The sequence below is a fragment of the Diplotaxodon limnothrissa genome, linkage group LG7 (assembly GCF_057381915.1).
Source record: "Diplotaxodon limnothrissa isolate DT_005_m linkage group LG7, D_limnothrissa_male_GT1.1, whole genome shotgun sequence".
Lineage (NCBI taxonomy): Eukaryota > Metazoa > Chordata > Actinopteri > Cichliformes > Cichlidae > Diplotaxodon > Diplotaxodon limnothrissa.
This window is the reverse complement of record NC_140602.1, coordinates 15618101-15634293: the sequence shown is the minus strand read 5'-3', so window position 1 is coordinate 15634293 and position 16193 is coordinate 15618101. Positions and strand designations below refer to the sequence as shown.

The following is a 16193-nucleotide window of genomic DNA, read 5'->3' as shown; positions in this document are numbered from 1 at the left end:
TATGCTGAGAAAAACTGTAGAATTTTCATGTTTATTGATGTGTGCATATATTTATATATTACACACATGCAGACAGAGAGGGATACGTATGACACTAGATCCGAGGCACACTGAGTGTTGTAATGTATGCAGGCCTGGTGGATCATGGACGCTTCTGGGGGAAGGGATGCCAGGCTATCCTGCGTCTGACGTCACGGCGCTGGAGAGAGGGAGAGGAGGCGATGTGAGGAAGCTGCAATAAACACACAGGGCGTCTGCGCCTATCTAAGTAGGACAATAAAGTGAAAACGGCATCAATGCTCTAACAATGGATTTGTCACATACCCTTCTCCTTAAAGTTTTCCTCTTCGTGTACTTGCTAAACTACACCCAAGGTGAGTGAGGCGGTTTCTGTCGGAGCAAATCGAGTTGTGTTGAATCCATGAAGCAGCGAGCGGAGAGGAGCAGAAATCCCGATAGCCTGCTAGCTACAGAAGGGATCAGCAGGGCCTGCTTGTTATGAAGAGGACTGCACCCTTTTTGCCGTATTACTTCAAGGCGACAAATCACACATAGCTTAAAAGCGGACTCGGATTCGCGCAGTCGATTGAAATAAACGGACATTGGGGAGTTACGTCCGTGTGTTGTCACCGTTTTTTATCGCCAGCTTTTGGGTGAGGGTTTTGTTGTTACCGTGCGAGCGGCGCCGACAGCCATTGTTATGAGAAGATGGAGATGCCGACTGTTAAAGCAGCGTTAGCTCTGAGCTAGCTGCCACTTTAGCCGCTAATTGTTCTGTCATTATTAAAAAAACAACAACAACAGTTTAGCCCCGAAAATAACCTGTGTTCAGTGTAAAAGACACAAGTTTTCGCATTTTGCTGGCATAATTTTGTCTGCAGTTTTGCTCCCTGTCAGTGGTGTTTTAAGTCAAATCAACCTGCAGTCAGTATTTTAATAAAAAATAGTTTTTGTGTGTGTCTATGTGCGTGTGGGTGCCAAATTGCTCTGTGTAAAATGCAGTATTGACGTGTAATGCACTTCTGCTATCCTACCACTATCTGCTATATGCCGATGCTGTGCTTTTAAATCCTAATGTTCTCAGCTAAATATAGGAGTCATATACACAGATACATATACAATTACACAGTGGTTTTTGCTTGCAATGCTTCTTTTATTAATCTAATCTAGTCTAAACTACAGGAAATCCTTCATGCCTAACACCACAATACTTCTTTTTATTTATTACAATGTACTCAAGCTATTCATTCACATACCTGGATTTCCGCTTGATTTCTTTTTTCTAATTTTTACTTTCTGATTCTGATTCATTATTATTATTTTTTGACCTATGTTGTTTTTGGCTACTGTAACACAGCAGTTTTCCCAACTTTTAAGATAAATTAAGTCCAACTTGTCTCATATTTTCCTATATTTAATGTTTCTCTTTGATTAGTGTTTTTGAAGTGTATCAATCTTGGCTCCTCACATTTTCTTTATGTTTTGTAAGTCTTTAGAAATTAATTTATTTCAGAGATATAGTCATGGCCTTCACTTCTCATAGTCACCTCAATGAAAAATTTAATGTTACCACCTAAATATTTCATACCGCACATGAAAAGGGAAGTAGCTGAAGCCTGGTCTACTTATCCATCTTTGTTATAATGTTGCACAGAATCCTGTAATTTATGGCTCACTAGTCAGGCATAATTACCTGCCAGAGAAGCCTAATTACATGGACTCTGTTTACTAAAAAAGCTTCTCTCTCTTTTTTTTTATATGGAGCAGCGATCTGACCTTACACTGAGGAAAGTGGTGTATATGTATGTGGAAAACATGCCAACATTCATTGGGGGAATAGATGCCATAAACAAAATCAATCTAGAAAAACCCATTTTTGTTTCAGTGTGAAACAGTGGGCAAAATGTGTGGAGACGGTTAAGAATTGCTTTCTTTCAAGCCCACTACCCAGCCTTCTGGTGACGAAATAATTAAGCGGTGACACTGTGGGCTGTCGTTGAGAGTTAGTCTAAGGCTGCCATTCATTTGGCTTAAATAGATTTTAGTTAAAACCCAGAACATACTGATTTGCTGTCTGTTTCCTGTATTGTAATCCTGCCTGTCAAATATTGTCCAGATTATCCGCCTTACGGGCATCTAAACCACCCTAACATGAGCAGTGCGTCAGTTGTTTACAAATGTAGCTTTTGTACATATTCTTTTGAGTCTTTCTGTTAGGAATAGTTTGTGTTACCAACTAGAATCGCATCCCAGTTTCTAATGAGTAGGGAACGTGTTTTTTCTTTTTTCAATTGCTGCTGTATGTATATATTTGAGGGGGGGGGGGGAAACAAACATGCACGCATACCTTTCTTTAACAGATGTTCCTTCGTTCTTTTCACACAGGACACTATAGAAATCCCCTGAACAAGTACATCCGCCACTATGAAGGCCTGTCCTATGACACAGAGCTTGTGCACAGCAAGCATCAGAGGGCCAAGAGGGCACTCTCTCATGAAGACAAGTACCTGCATTTAGATTTTCATGCCCATGGAAGGTTCGTGCACTTTCTTTTCCTAGATATTATCCAAAGGTAAAGTCTGTCTGCATCTGTTTTTCTTTTTTTCCCCTTTCTCTTCATGTATCTTTATTCATTTGTCTGTTTATTCATTTGCAAACACCGTCCCGTGTACTTGTGCTGTTTATGATTAAAGTTGGAGGTCTTCTGTGTTGGGGGATTTGCAATTTTATTGAAAGTTGTTTTACAAAATCAAAAACATACGCTGGTGCATCATGTTAGGTCAGTGTTCAGGATGGATTTTTAATGATCACAATTATTTTCTGTGTGGGTTTTCTGCTCTCCCCTGGAGCTTCAGTATTCCTTGATTGGTTGAATTAACCGGCAACTACTCTAATGTTTGTTTAATTGCTTAAACTAACTGTGTTGGTGGGATAGAAATGGGCTATTTAAAGACACAAACCTGAGCTCAAAATAATTGCTGTTGTCCAGGTGTTCTTATTCCCTGCAGTTAAAGTGAAACTGTGCATGTATTTGTCTGTGTTCGTTAGCTCTGTGATGTATGTGGTGTTTCATGCTGCCTGAGTGGAAACCCCTCCAAATATCGTATATGGGTTGATACTAATCGTCCTTGTCATGGTTCTTTATCTAATATTTCGAGGAGGTGGTGTTGTGAAAAAGCATCCATGACAAAGTCACGACCATCTGGCTGGGATCTTGGCAAAGGCAGTTTGTTGCCCTTCCTGTAACAGGGCCTGCTGTTTCTAAACTCAGATGCAGCTTAATAGGGAAGCGTATCATAAGAGCAAGGCGAACTCCGAAGGAAGATGTCTCTTCCTTTTAAAAAAAAAAAAAACCCCGCATCATATTCTTTTCCTTTTGAATTTACGACAAAGCTAGAGAGAGAACTCCTGATTCTTCTGTTTAATTTGCAGCACACCACCTGGCTTTCCTTTTTGACATTTGAACAAAATGTCTTGTGCTTTACACTAACAGCCACTAATAGTACAGTGAGGATGCTTTTAGATTCATATGCAGTATAAGGTTTGCCTCTAAAACGCCACCAGTTCTTAGGTTTTTAGTTCAAAGTGCTGGGGCAGTAGTTTCCTTCACACAACTTTGAGAATTGCCCTATTTTTCTGTAAATTATGGCTCTCTGTGTTATTTTCTCATGGAATCCCAGACTGAGTCCACGTTGATGTTGTGATCACAGTGTGGGAGCTTTACCATCTGTTGCAAGACTCCTTGTTCTTGTCGCCAAAGAGCGGACTTTGACTCTTGTTGGGGTTTTTTGGGCCCATTGCCATCCTACAGAATAAAGATTTTGGACCTCTCACATGCCTCCTTAATAGGATTGAGCAGTGGATAACATCCAGAGAGCCTAAAACCTTTGCAGAGTTCTCTATGTATCTGAAACAGCCAATAAACATGTTAATGTACCGCAGAGTTTTCCCCTGAGATTCCTACAAATGCCTAATGATTCACTAGGCATTGTGCACATTGCAGGATGTATTGTTTGCTATTATATTAGGCTTCAGATCTAAATTTTACAAAGGCTTTGTGTTTCGTCTGTTCACGGACCTAGAGAACAGCAACTTTCACACAATGCGAGCGTACAATAAGAGCACTGTGTAGGTGTTCCATGAAATCCGAGGTTTACTGTAACATGTTTTTTTCCCTCTCCATATGTTTGAACTACAAAAAAACACAGCACTGTTGCTAGATGCCCTAATTTCAAATTTTCTGTTTGGTCTCTTACAAATTTAAATGCTACAGTTTTGCATCTGCAGCAGAAAACGGCGTATTTGGTGGGTTTTTTAATTTTGTTTTTCTCTGTGAACGCTCTTGCTTCGACCCCACCCCCCCTTTTAATTTGCAGGTTCATTTTTAGAGAAGGCTGGGTAAATGTTGCTCACTTCCACTACTTAAGGCCAACTGCAGCTCCTCTCCTGAATCTGAAGGCCTTCTTTTTTATCTCTTTGATTTCAGGCACTTTAATTTACGAATGAAGAGAGATACCACCTTGTTTTCCCCAGATTTGAAGGTAGATGTTTCAGGTGAAGAGATTCCATATGATACCTCTCACATCTACACTGGAGAAATCTTTGGTAAGACTATAAATTTTTCACAGTTGTTTAAATGTGTCACTACAGTACTGCTGCTCTAGGGGATTTTTAAAATAACTGTTGGCTTTGTTTTTCTCAAATGCAAATGCACCCTCTTCTGTGTCAATCTTCTGATGCTTATAATTGTACGATTTGGACTCCCAGGCGAGAAAGGCACATTGACTCATGGCTCCATTGTGGATGGTAAATTTGAGGGTTTTATTCAGAGCTACCATGGCACTTACTACGTGGAGCCTGCGGAGAGATACCTTGAGGACAAAGACGTGCCCTTCCACTCTGTCATCTACCATGAAGATGACATACGTGAGTCCCTGCACCTTTAGCCACGCAAATACTTTGACAGGCTATTATCCCGTGATCATCGAGTGTGTGTTTAGATATGTGCGTGTGTGACTGGAAAGTGCGAGGTTAGTGCTGCCGAGCTGATGGAGGCAGACTGGTGTGATAGGCCCCCCTGGGGAGCGCAGACACCTGGGGTGTTCATTAGCTGAGTAACACAATCTTGCTCTTGGGTACTGGCTCATTTCAGCAGGCTTTGCAATGTTGATACTAATAGTGAGCACCAAGTACACTTCACTACACTTGCAAATCATAATTTCACATCATCTGTGTACACATAGCGTGTGGCTGAGGGGCAAATTAAACATAATTGTGAGAGGAATCACTAATGAGAGCGACAGGAAAGTAACTCACACAGCAAAGCTAGGCTCAAGTGACGTGTAAGTACTTCCATTAGCTGATCGTGAATAGCGCCTGAAATAGTGACTCACGGGGTTAAGTAGCTAACATTGTCTCCCATAATCCTAACAGTGTTGTGTCTGTCTCTCTCATACAGACTACCCGCACAAGTATGGCCCAGAGGGAGGCTGTGCCGATAGCTCTGTGTTTGAAAAGATGAAGAAATACCAAACCTCTGCCGTGGAGCAGCCCCCTAAGGTTAACTTCACCACACACTACAATAAACCCTGACAGGGTTTAGTGAAGATCTTTGAGGATATTTTATGGTACTACTTAGTCAGGGTCAAAGATACCTAGAGATGTCTTTTTAAAGTCTCTGTGCCTGGTTCTATGTTGTAAGTTATAACCATGTAAGTGTTAAACCAGTATAGTCACAGTTAAGATTTGTCACTTTATTATTAATATGTAATTTTTTTTTATATAGTTTTGCATATGATTGTTATTTCACAGATTTCCATAAATTGTATTACGACACGGTTTAGTTTGGCCAGACGATCATCTGTATAAAAGTTCACCCGTTCATTTGTTACCGTTGTAGAGGAGTGGGAGCAGGATTACTCAAAAAGTTAAAGATTTAACTGCATGAAAGATTTTCCAGATTTCAGGCTTGGCCCACATTGCAGAAATGAATCATTCTTGGAGTCAGTTCAGATCTCAATCCAGGAAATTTTGGGGAAAGATTCTTTATCACTGCAAGATGGGCACAGTTAGACATTTCATCATATCTTCACAGATCAAGTTTAGCGTCGCGTTTGCGACACTAAACTTCAGATTTAGACATCCTTTTGGATTCAGAAATATGGAAAGCAGCATCTAAGCCTCACGTGTATTATTATCACATTCAAGTGATGGACTCAAACAGGACGACATAATGTTCAATTTGGTACCTGACAATAAAATGTAACACTTTATCTCAAGCTGTGCCTCTTAGCTCCAATCCAATCAGAGATAGTAGGCAGTAATAAAATATGTCTGTGTTCAATTTAAACCACATTAACAAAAAGCATTAGTTTGATTTATCGGTTACTTCTGACTCACTTGGTGTGACATGTCACTGCAAAACTCTGTGACCGAAAAGTACTGAACACCTTAAAACTGAGATAGGTGTCCATCAGTGGCAGTGGTCAGCCTTTTCCCTCCACCCTGTATGTGACATAGAAAGCACATATTCCTCTGCAGAATAGAGCTTCATGAACATACTGCAGCTGAAGAACCACAGCCTAAAAATACCGGACATTATTTATTTACTCTTTTTACCGTTTTTGTTGGAAAAATCTTTTAAATATGTTTTATTTAACTGTGTGTTTCCTGCTCTGCCTCTTCCGTCTCACTCACACCAGGAAGTCCACACTGATCTGGACACCCAGCTGCTGAGGAAGAAGAGGATGGCCCAGGCTGAGAAAAACACATGTCAGCTTTTTATTCAGACCGACCACCTCTTCTTCAAGTATTACAAGAGTAGAGAAGCTGTCATAGCGCAGGTAACGCACAGGAAGTGACTTGGTATATACTACTCTTAATACTTTCTAAAGCCTAGGAATATATTGATAAGAGAAATTGTCCACAAAGTACAATTTCTATGGAGTTGCGTTACGGTGTAGGAATTGTCATATTTTGGCAAATCTATTATCATTTTCTGGGGAGAGTTATACTAAGACATTAGCACCACTCAAGCACTACCCATTAACTACTGCGCTCAACTAATGAGAGTGAGGCTGTTTTCCATTTTTCCTAATCTGTATGCTAAGCTAACTTAGTATACAGGAGGCTAGCAGCAATAGGAAGATATTATTGCCAGCAGTAGCTTATTATTCGGTCTACTCCCTTTATAGTTTACACGTTGCCACTTCAGTTTTTCCACCAGCTTAAAGCCCCCAGTATAACCTTGATTACATGATCCTTTTATGTGCGCGGTATTCTCCTGAACGATAGGTGTCGCAGGTGTCAGACAATACCTCCACATCAGTGCTGATATAGTGCTGTTCTTTTAGGTTTGTTTATTATCAGAAAGTTTATTCTTGTACCATCTCCCTCTCATCGATCTGTGACTGTCAGAGATTCTGTATTGATATGTCATTAAAACGGTGGTATAAACCTACACGATCGTAAACTTGCCTCTTCAACCCGGTGGCAGTGGAACAATGCGTCAGGTTACAAAAATAAAGAGTTGCAGGAATGGCTACTTGCGACGGCAGATGTGACGTCAGTTTAATGTCAGTGTTGTCGTACAGTGCCATTTGACAAGCCACCGCATGGGTAATGTCCTAGGTCAGTGCCACGCCTGGCATAAACACTGATTTTTTATTTTTTTTTTAATGCGAAAACCACATATAGCCAGTTGAATAATGTATTCTGTTAGCTGTTGTTGTTAGCAATAGAGCTACGTACAAGCAGCTCTTGTTAGTACTTGTACCATCACATACGGCGTACTTGAGTGAAATGTCAGCTATTAAAAGTATGAATACCTCGTACTTCCTTCAGATCTCCAGTCATGTGAAGGCCATTGATGCCATTTATCAAGGCACAGACTTCATGGGCATTCGTAACATCAGTTTCATGGTGAAACGGATCCGGGTGAGTCTTTTGCAGATCGGCCGCTTTTGCATTTTAGGTCTGTTCAGTCTTTCCTGTGAACCAGTTGTCTCCTGTCTTCGCAGATCAACACCACCAATGATGAGAGGGACAAGTCCAACCCATTCCGCTTTGCCAACATTGGTGTGGAGAAGTTTTTGGAGCTGAACTCGGAGCAGAACCACGACGACTACTGCTTGGCTTATGTTTTCACTGACAGAGATTTTGACGATGGGGTGCTGGGTTTGGCCTGGGTGGGAGCGCCCTCAGGTATGCAAATCTTATTCTTGTGATAAGCAAGCAGTCTGTGTCTTGTTTTTACAGAAAGGTACAAAAACATCATTTTTTTCACATTCCTTAGCAGGAATTTGTCCTTGCAAATGTAGACTGAAGCTCATCAAGCAGGAACATATTTTTCTTTAAAACTGTCGGCAGATATTTGTTGCAGTCTGTTTTAACTCTACGCTGGGGTTGATTTGAGTTTTTAATTGAAAGCACTGCAGTTAAATGACAAACAAAATTTGTCTTCAGCATGTACTGTAAACATGATGATGAAGTATGTTTTTAAATAAGGCCTCCTGTCACTTATTTGAATAGCTGGTGTTAAATTAATCACATTCACTCTCTTCATTGAGCGAAATCTTTCCGTATTTAGTTTGTTGCAAATTGTGCCTTTCCTTCTCAGGGAGCTCTGGAGGCATCTGTGAAAAAAGCAAGCTGTACTCAGACGGAAAAAAGAAGTCTCTCAACACTGGTATAATCACTGTACAGAACTACGCCTCCCACGTACCTCCGAAAGTCTCCCATATCACTTTTGCACACGAAGTAGGCCACAACTTTGGCTCCCCGGTGAGTGCCGCATTTATGCACGGTGAGAAGGAATTTATGATGCCTGTACTCTTTGTCCCTTTTTTTTTGCTTTTAATCTTTGATTTTCTTTTTCTTCCTCGCTGCCAGCATGACTCTGGATCTGAGTGCACACCAGGGGAATCCAAAAGCCAAGACAAGAAGGAGAAGGGCAATTATATCATGTATGCAAGGGCTACATCTGGAGACAAGCTTAACAACAACAAGTTCTCCCTCTGCAGCATTCGCAACATCAGCCAGGTGCTGGAAAAAAAGAGGAACAACTGCTTCGTCGGTACGTTTTACTGTTTCTGTTGGATCTAGGGCCTCGATCTTAACTCGTGATCCGGGTTAGGGTTCTTCTGATGGTGTGGAATATTTTTACCGCAAACTCTTAATTAGTGAAAGAATTCAGGCATCCTGAGAAGTTATTGGCTAGTATCAGCTTAGAAAAGCCAGCTTGGCATTAGTCCATGGTATTTTTGTACAGTATTTGGCAGACTGTGGAAGTAAACCTTGTCATCTTTTTTCTTTGTCTTTTTTTTTTCTTGCCAGTTTCACACTTTTGAGTCAGTAGAACAGCAAACCGATGCTTCAGAAGTCACTCGATTAATTCCCCATGTGATTGGCGTGTCTAAAAAATCTTCTTGTTTTGCACAAGCTGTTCAAAGTGATGTGCATCTTGGCTGCACTGATATGACTGAAAAATGCTTTAGCTTTTCAGACACTGCCTTAATACACCCACCCACAAACCGACGTTTTTTTGGGTTTTATGCTTTTGGCTCTTTGAAGGGTCCTTTTCTATTTTTCTTTTTCTTTTTTTGCCCCAGCAACTCATTCTCTCCAGAGCAGCATTCAAGGGTTTGGTGTGCATGCACGCTCAGAATGAGCCTTTGGGGGATGAGGGTCCACTACCGTCAGCATGATTTGTGTACACAGTGAAGGAAATTTTTGTGCATTTTTGTAATGGTTCAGGCCTTTACACAAAAAGCACTTTGCAGAAAAAAAACCCCCATGAAATTTAAAATTTTTAAGAAGCAAACTTTTATTTTGTTAAAATTTTGCACACAAAAAAATGTCTCCTCAAAAAACACACTATGGGAGTCAAAACATGGAGTCGACATCAAGTGATGATCAAGCAATGACGAGTTGGTCCTGATGTTTGTAAATGTGAAAAGGAAGAATCTGAGTTCATCCAGTTCTCAGGAGAAGACAGCAGCAGGAAGAATTTCATGGTTTGACCCACGAGTTGAAGCTGCATCACAACCATTTTCCTACATACCGTCAGTCGGGCAGTTTGAACTCTTGTTGGCAGAGTTGGGACCACATCTGATCGATTGACCCGGAGCAGCATCTAGTTGTGTGTCTAAGATAAAATAGTATTATTTTACTATTATATTATCATTGTATACTCAGTAGCGGTGCACATTTTGTGCTGCAATTACACTTGTTGCCAAATGCAGAGGTCTGATCCGGAAAAATAAATCCAGCAAATTTGTCCAGCAAGTTGCACAATCCTGTGTAAGGGTGCATTAGGAATGGGCGAGTCCAAAAATATTTTTAAAGCACAAAATGTTCGTACGATTATTATTCGTCTGGTGTAAAAACCTTAAAACAATCAAAAATCTCAATGTGTAAATGTAGAAAAAAACTGGGGGACAATTTTTCATTGTCACACCTGACTAGGAGAAGGCGGTTTTCTTCTACAGAGCATCAAAAAGTCTGTAATTCATAAAAACCCTGATATTATTTAATAAATGTCTAATTTAAACTTTGAGCTTGCTCCGCAAAGGGCTCAACACTTTTTTTTCTTTTTCTCAAAACAGAGTCTGGCCAGCCCATCTGTGGTAATGGTATGGTGGAGCCTGGTGAGCAGTGCGATTGTGGCTACAGCGATCAGTGCAAGGACAAGTGCTGCCATGATGCCAACCAGCCTGACAACAAGAAGTGCACATTAAAGGACCATACAGTCTGCAGGTAGAGGGCGATTTTTATTTTTCAGTTATTTTAATATCTCTTAAAGAGGGTGTTCTCATGTTTTGAGTCTTAACTCGGCGCTTTTCTCTTCCCCAAAAAGTCCCAGCCAGGGTCCTTGTTGTACAAGCGAATGCATTTACAAGGCTCGCGGTGACAAGTGCCGAGAGGAGTCGGAGTGCGCTCACCATGGCGTATGTAAGGGCGACAGCGCCCAGTGCCCCACGTCGGAGCCCAAGGCCAACTTCACCGCCTGCCACGGAGAGACTCAAGTCTGCCTCAACGGGGTGAGTGGCTGAAGAAATCACACCTTGAAGAACTGGTTGTCATAGCAACACTGTACTCATACTAGCAAGTGTCTGATCTCGCCTGTCCTCGTGCTCCTCCTCCGCAGGGCTGCTCCGGCTCCATCTGTGAGAAGTACGGGCTCGAGGCGTGTACCTGTGCCAGCCAAGATGGCAAGGATGAGACCGAGCTTTGCCACGTGTGCTGCATGGAGAAAAGTGAGTCATTTACCCTTTCTCACACCTTTTACAAGCAGGCTCTTTCTTTTATAAATATACGGGTGAGTTTTGTCTTTTTTTTTTCTTTTTTTTTTTAAACTGGATTTGTCTCTCTGCACAGCAAATCCCAGCACATGCAGCAGCACAGGATCAGAGCGCCTGGCTCGTTTCTTCAATAAAAAAGTCACCACGTTGCCAGCTGGCTCGCCTTGCAATGACTTTAAGGGCTACTGCGATGTGTTCATGAAGTGCCGACTGGTGGACGCAGATGGGCCACTTGCCAGACTAAAGAAGGCCATCTTTAACCCTGAGCTGTATGAGAACATCGCCGAGTGGATTGTGGTACGTGTCGACATCTTGATTGTGAATGATTAGTTAGTATGTGGGGGGTCTTTTTCTATTCTGTATTTGATTGAGCTTGATTTGAGCTTCATTTTCATCCCAGGCTTACTGGTGGGCAGTGCTCTTGATGGGTATCGCCCTCATCTTGCTTATGGCTGGTTTCATTAAGATCTGTAGTGTGCATACTCCCAGCAGCAACCCCAAACTTCCACCACCCAAACCACTTCCAGGTGAGTCCAGAAGACTAAAAAGAGACCTCGTCTAATAAGAGCGTTTAGCTGTTACGCATTTTCATGAAATATTTTTAGATAACTTACCTGACCACCCAGATGTTTTAAGTCACATGTCTGCAGTTTGCTTTCAAACCTCCTTTAAATTTGAATGTGACATTCAGTGTTTTTTGGGGGTGGGGGAGAGGGTTAAATATCATTTTTATTCAGGCAGGTCAAACCACCGAGAGAAAGCTCTCTTTTACGAGGACACTCTGATTACAGTAAATATGAAAGCTACTTTTAGCTCCTGCCTTTTTCACAACGGGTTGTCACAGCGGGTAGCTCCGCATGTTTGATTTGGCAGATTTTTACGTCGGATGCCCTCGCTGTGTCTCCTCCCGCGATCAAACTGGGGAGCTTTTGCTTGCTAAAAGAGTGTGTAAACCACTACACTACAGGGACACAAATGAATAAAAATACAGATATATTTTTAAAAACCTATTTATTATCAGGCAAAGTAAAATTAATCATGCAGTTCATGTTATCATTTACGGGCTTATTAACAATTTATATGGGCAGTGCTGTGAGAACAGTTTCCTGAGAACACTTACAGATTTGATCTGAGCTCCTAAACTTGATCCAGATTAAACTCAGATTGAGCTTTGAATGTTCACACAGGCTAAAAAGCATCACATTAAATCCACTGTACTGTGTGCCTTGTTAACCTTGCAGCCATACCTGTGAATGAGAGCAGTGTTATGATTACTTACTCTTAGAGTTTCTCTACATGACTTTGGTTTTCTCACTGCATCCTGTGCTGTTGCGCCTAAGGGTGGTCATGGCAACTGATCTACTTGTTTAAATGTGAGAGAAGAAGAAAGTGTAGTTGAATATTCTAAAAGGCATATTCAAATTAAGCAGAGTGTAATGGGTAAGGTGATGTAACATCAGTACAAAATGTTTGCATGTATTTAAGAGCAGTTTAATGACATTTTCTTTGTTAAGAGTATTTTTGCAAGTTGCTGTTTTTTGGCATGTTGTACACACACGCTACACGTTGATAACATTAGCAGCCCAACTTTCCTAAAGTTGTTGACGTCTGCAGTCAGAATGGGGTTTTGCTCGGCTCCACTTGAGTGCTGATCTTCCAGCCTACGTGCAACCGTTTATTTTTCTAGATCAAAGGACCACAGATCGGTCCCTCTAGCTTGTTTACAATTAGCTTCTTTCTGCTGCAGCTACAATTAGTGGCAGGTGGTTTCTTGAAGTCTTGGACAGCAAAGCTAACCGCTGACAGTAAATAAAATAAATCATAAGTCTGTCGGTATGAGCTAACAGAGAGAGTGTGTGTGGGTGTTCTGCCTCCGTATCTCCTGCTGTGTCCTACATGTGAGAAAGACCAACTTTGGACAATGTCTTTACTTGATTGTTAAGAACAAGGGTTTTCAAACCTTTGATTACCAGGTGCGGGTTCAGGGTTGAAGCCTACAGAGGAAAAATGCAAACATCAAACACTTTGATTGCTTGTATCTTACACATATATAGGACGTTTATGTTGGTTTTTGCCATTTTTGTACTCTTTCTATAGTATTTTCAGTCAGGCTCTAATAAACATTGTTTAACACTTTTATTGGACCACCTGTCATAAATACAAAAAAGCACAAATATTCAAAAAAAAATCTGTCAAACTTTATGTTAAACACAGTCTATAAGCACCTCACGCAAGATTTGTGTTTGCTGATTTCTCCTCTGCTTTTAATGAGACTCTTTTTAAACTTTTAGATTAGCTCCTGATGCTGATTTTAAACTTTCTCACTGAAAGAGTCCAACAGGTCCTCGTTAATGGACAAATATCCAGTAGGATTGTGTCAAGCTCCCGTTGATCTCGGGGCTGTGCTCTGTCACCCCTTCTTTTTATTACGTACGCCGACAGCTGCAGGACGCCGTACGAGAACAGGTTTATTTTTGTGTAACTTTTATTGTTTGTTTATTGAAAGTCTTTTAACATCTTCTTTTATCTGCTGGTTCAGTATTTTGCCTGTTAAGGATGGAAACTCTCTCAGTCATAATGTTAACACCTCCAAAATCACTGGGGTCAGATTTGTGCTCACTCTGGGAAAATCAGGTGATAAAGAAGGCAAAAGACGTTGTTATACATTTTTATTTTTGGACCTCATTGTTGTCGATCGCTGCGTTGACATGCAACAGTGTTGGTGATAAGTGGTTGTGTGAGTAAGCTGCGAACAAATTACCCTTTTTGGGGGAATAATAAAGTTAATCTGAATCTGAAATCTCCTTCAAAATAAAAATGACTGAATTCACTGAACGTTTTTATATCTGAACTTGGACTTTTCTAAGAAGTCAGAAATTGGTCAAGTTTAACATTACAGAAACATGAGAAAACTAATTAGGTAATTACTAATGCTGCTAATTTAGTACAGCCATGGCATAAACCTCACATTGGGGTCTGATTTAATAAATTCCTTCAGTACCGCGGGGTCATAAATGACATCACCCTGTAAGATGAATGCGATGCAAGGTAGGCCCGTTCACTTGCAGGGGTCACTCTTTGTCCGCTGTGAAAGAACAGCTGCTGATACTTTGTGATTTTTTTTGAGTTTCCCTACATGAGAGATGACAGATGTGAGATAAACACGTCATCCTTCATCACACTGCAAGACCACCAGCTTAGGAACAAGTGCTGCAGCTGAACAAAACAAATCTAGGACGATACTCGTCTTTCTTGAGCCTAAGTTAACTCTCTTTCCTCTGACAGGGACTTTGAAAAGACGACGAGCGCAGCAGCATGCTAGCTCTCAGGTGCAGCATCAGTCCCAGCACCCGCACGGCCACAGCGGACACGGGGGCCACGGCGGCCAGCGGCAGGCACAGAGGCAGCCTCAGCGCCAGGCACAGCCCCAGAGGCACCACCGTCAGCCCAGAGAGAACTATCAGATGGGCCAGATGAGACGCTGAGACCCTGCACCCAGCTCCCCCCTGCTCCCCCCCCAATGCCTTGGCTCCTCCTTGTGCCTACAGAGGGAAACAAAAGCGTCACTCCATCCAAAGAAACGCCTGACATGGTTGTTAGTCATCATCATATCCTCCAACTACAGACAAAACAAGACACGCGAAAAAGAGAAAACGCTATTCAGCAACTCGATTGGCTCTTTGTGGAGGGGACTTGACCATCAGCCATTTCCACTGCAGTGCGATCTAGCAAATTTTTTTTCCCCATCGTTTTTTCTTTTTTTTTTCTTTAAGGAGTGCCAAGGAGTTAAGGAATCATTTGTAGCTTTAGTTCATTCTGTGGTTTGTTTTGTTTTTCTTTTTTCTTCATCTGCAACATCTTCTTGAGTGACAGGCTCGTAGCTGCTGGTGAACTCTTTTTTTTTTTTTTTTCGTTCTTTTGTTTTTGTCATCTTAGCCAGGAATGAGAGACACTCAGTGGGGATTTGCGGCACTTTTGTGATTTCACACATGTCAAACGGCAAAAGACACAGGCTCCGGTCTCTCGTGCAGACGGTCTTCTGCATGTGATTGTAAATATTTAGTGTATCATAAGTGAAAACAAACTATTTCTTCTACTGTAAATGTGTAATTCTTCATTTTTTTTTTGTTTTCTTTAATTTTTCGGTTAGTGCTCTCAGGATTTTTAACACATAAATGAAAGAATGACAGTTGTGGTGAGTTCCTTGGATGCTGCCGTTGAGGATTTGACGCCATCGAGTTCTCTCAGCAGTCCAATCAGGTGGATCTCTCTCACTTTCATGAACTCGCTAGGTTTTGATTTGCTTTTCTTTGAACAACAAGGTCGCCATATCCCACGTTTTAGGCCTTCTCTGTTCAAGGTCCCTTTATTTCACCATTTTTTTTTTTTTTTTTAAATTGTCTCGCTAACATCATGTCTTGCCCCTGTTGTACACCAAATTTCTTTATTTGTTTTTAATAATAATGAAGAACGAATAACCACTAACTGAAGCTGATGTTGATCCTGCCTGTTCAGATATGAAGTCGAGGTGAAGAGTGAAGGCTGCTGTGGCGTAGTGTAGAAGTGAGAGTGTATCATGTTACAGAGTTAGTTTACATGAGTGTGGAAATAAATTTTAAAAATGACTTAAAAAAAAAAGATGGAATCATTCTATTATTCTTCAGATAGCGAAACTAAGAAGTTTTTAATGTGGGCATGCAGACACATTTATTAAATGTGACTATTAATTGACCAAGGTTTGTAATGTTTGTATGTCACTCAACACGATTTACTTTGGGCCCCCGGAGCGAGCGGTGTAACGCAGCAGTGTTGTCACATTTATTCACCAACACGTCCCTCAGCGGGGTCACTGCTTCCACGGGAAACGAGCTTCTGGTCCAATCTCTCATCTCA

The 16193-nt window shown here is 41.3% G+C and overlaps 1 protein-coding gene across 1 annotated transcript; it reads left to right on the top strand.

Moving 5' to 3' along the window:
- The first annotated feature begins 223 nt into the window (after window positions 1-223).
- On the top strand, window positions 224-15150 carry LOC146628040 (disintegrin and metalloproteinase domain-containing protein 10-like). The gene is made up of 16 exons (XM_085359324.1): window positions 224-374; window positions 2386-2536; window positions 4487-4605; window positions 4768-4926; window positions 5459-5559; window positions 6702-6842; window positions 7843-7935; window positions 8019-8202; window positions 8618-8781; window positions 8890-9073; window positions 10605-10755; window positions 10856-11039; window positions 11147-11255; window positions 11377-11597; window positions 11701-11827; window positions 14586-15150. The coding sequence occupies exons 1-16, from the start codon at window positions 308-310 to the stop codon at window positions 14783-14785; spliced, it is 2355 nt and encodes a 784-aa protein (XP_085215450.1). The 5' UTR covers window positions 224-307; the 3' UTR covers window positions 14786-15150.
- The last annotated feature ends 1043 nt before the right edge of the window (window positions 15151-16193 follow it).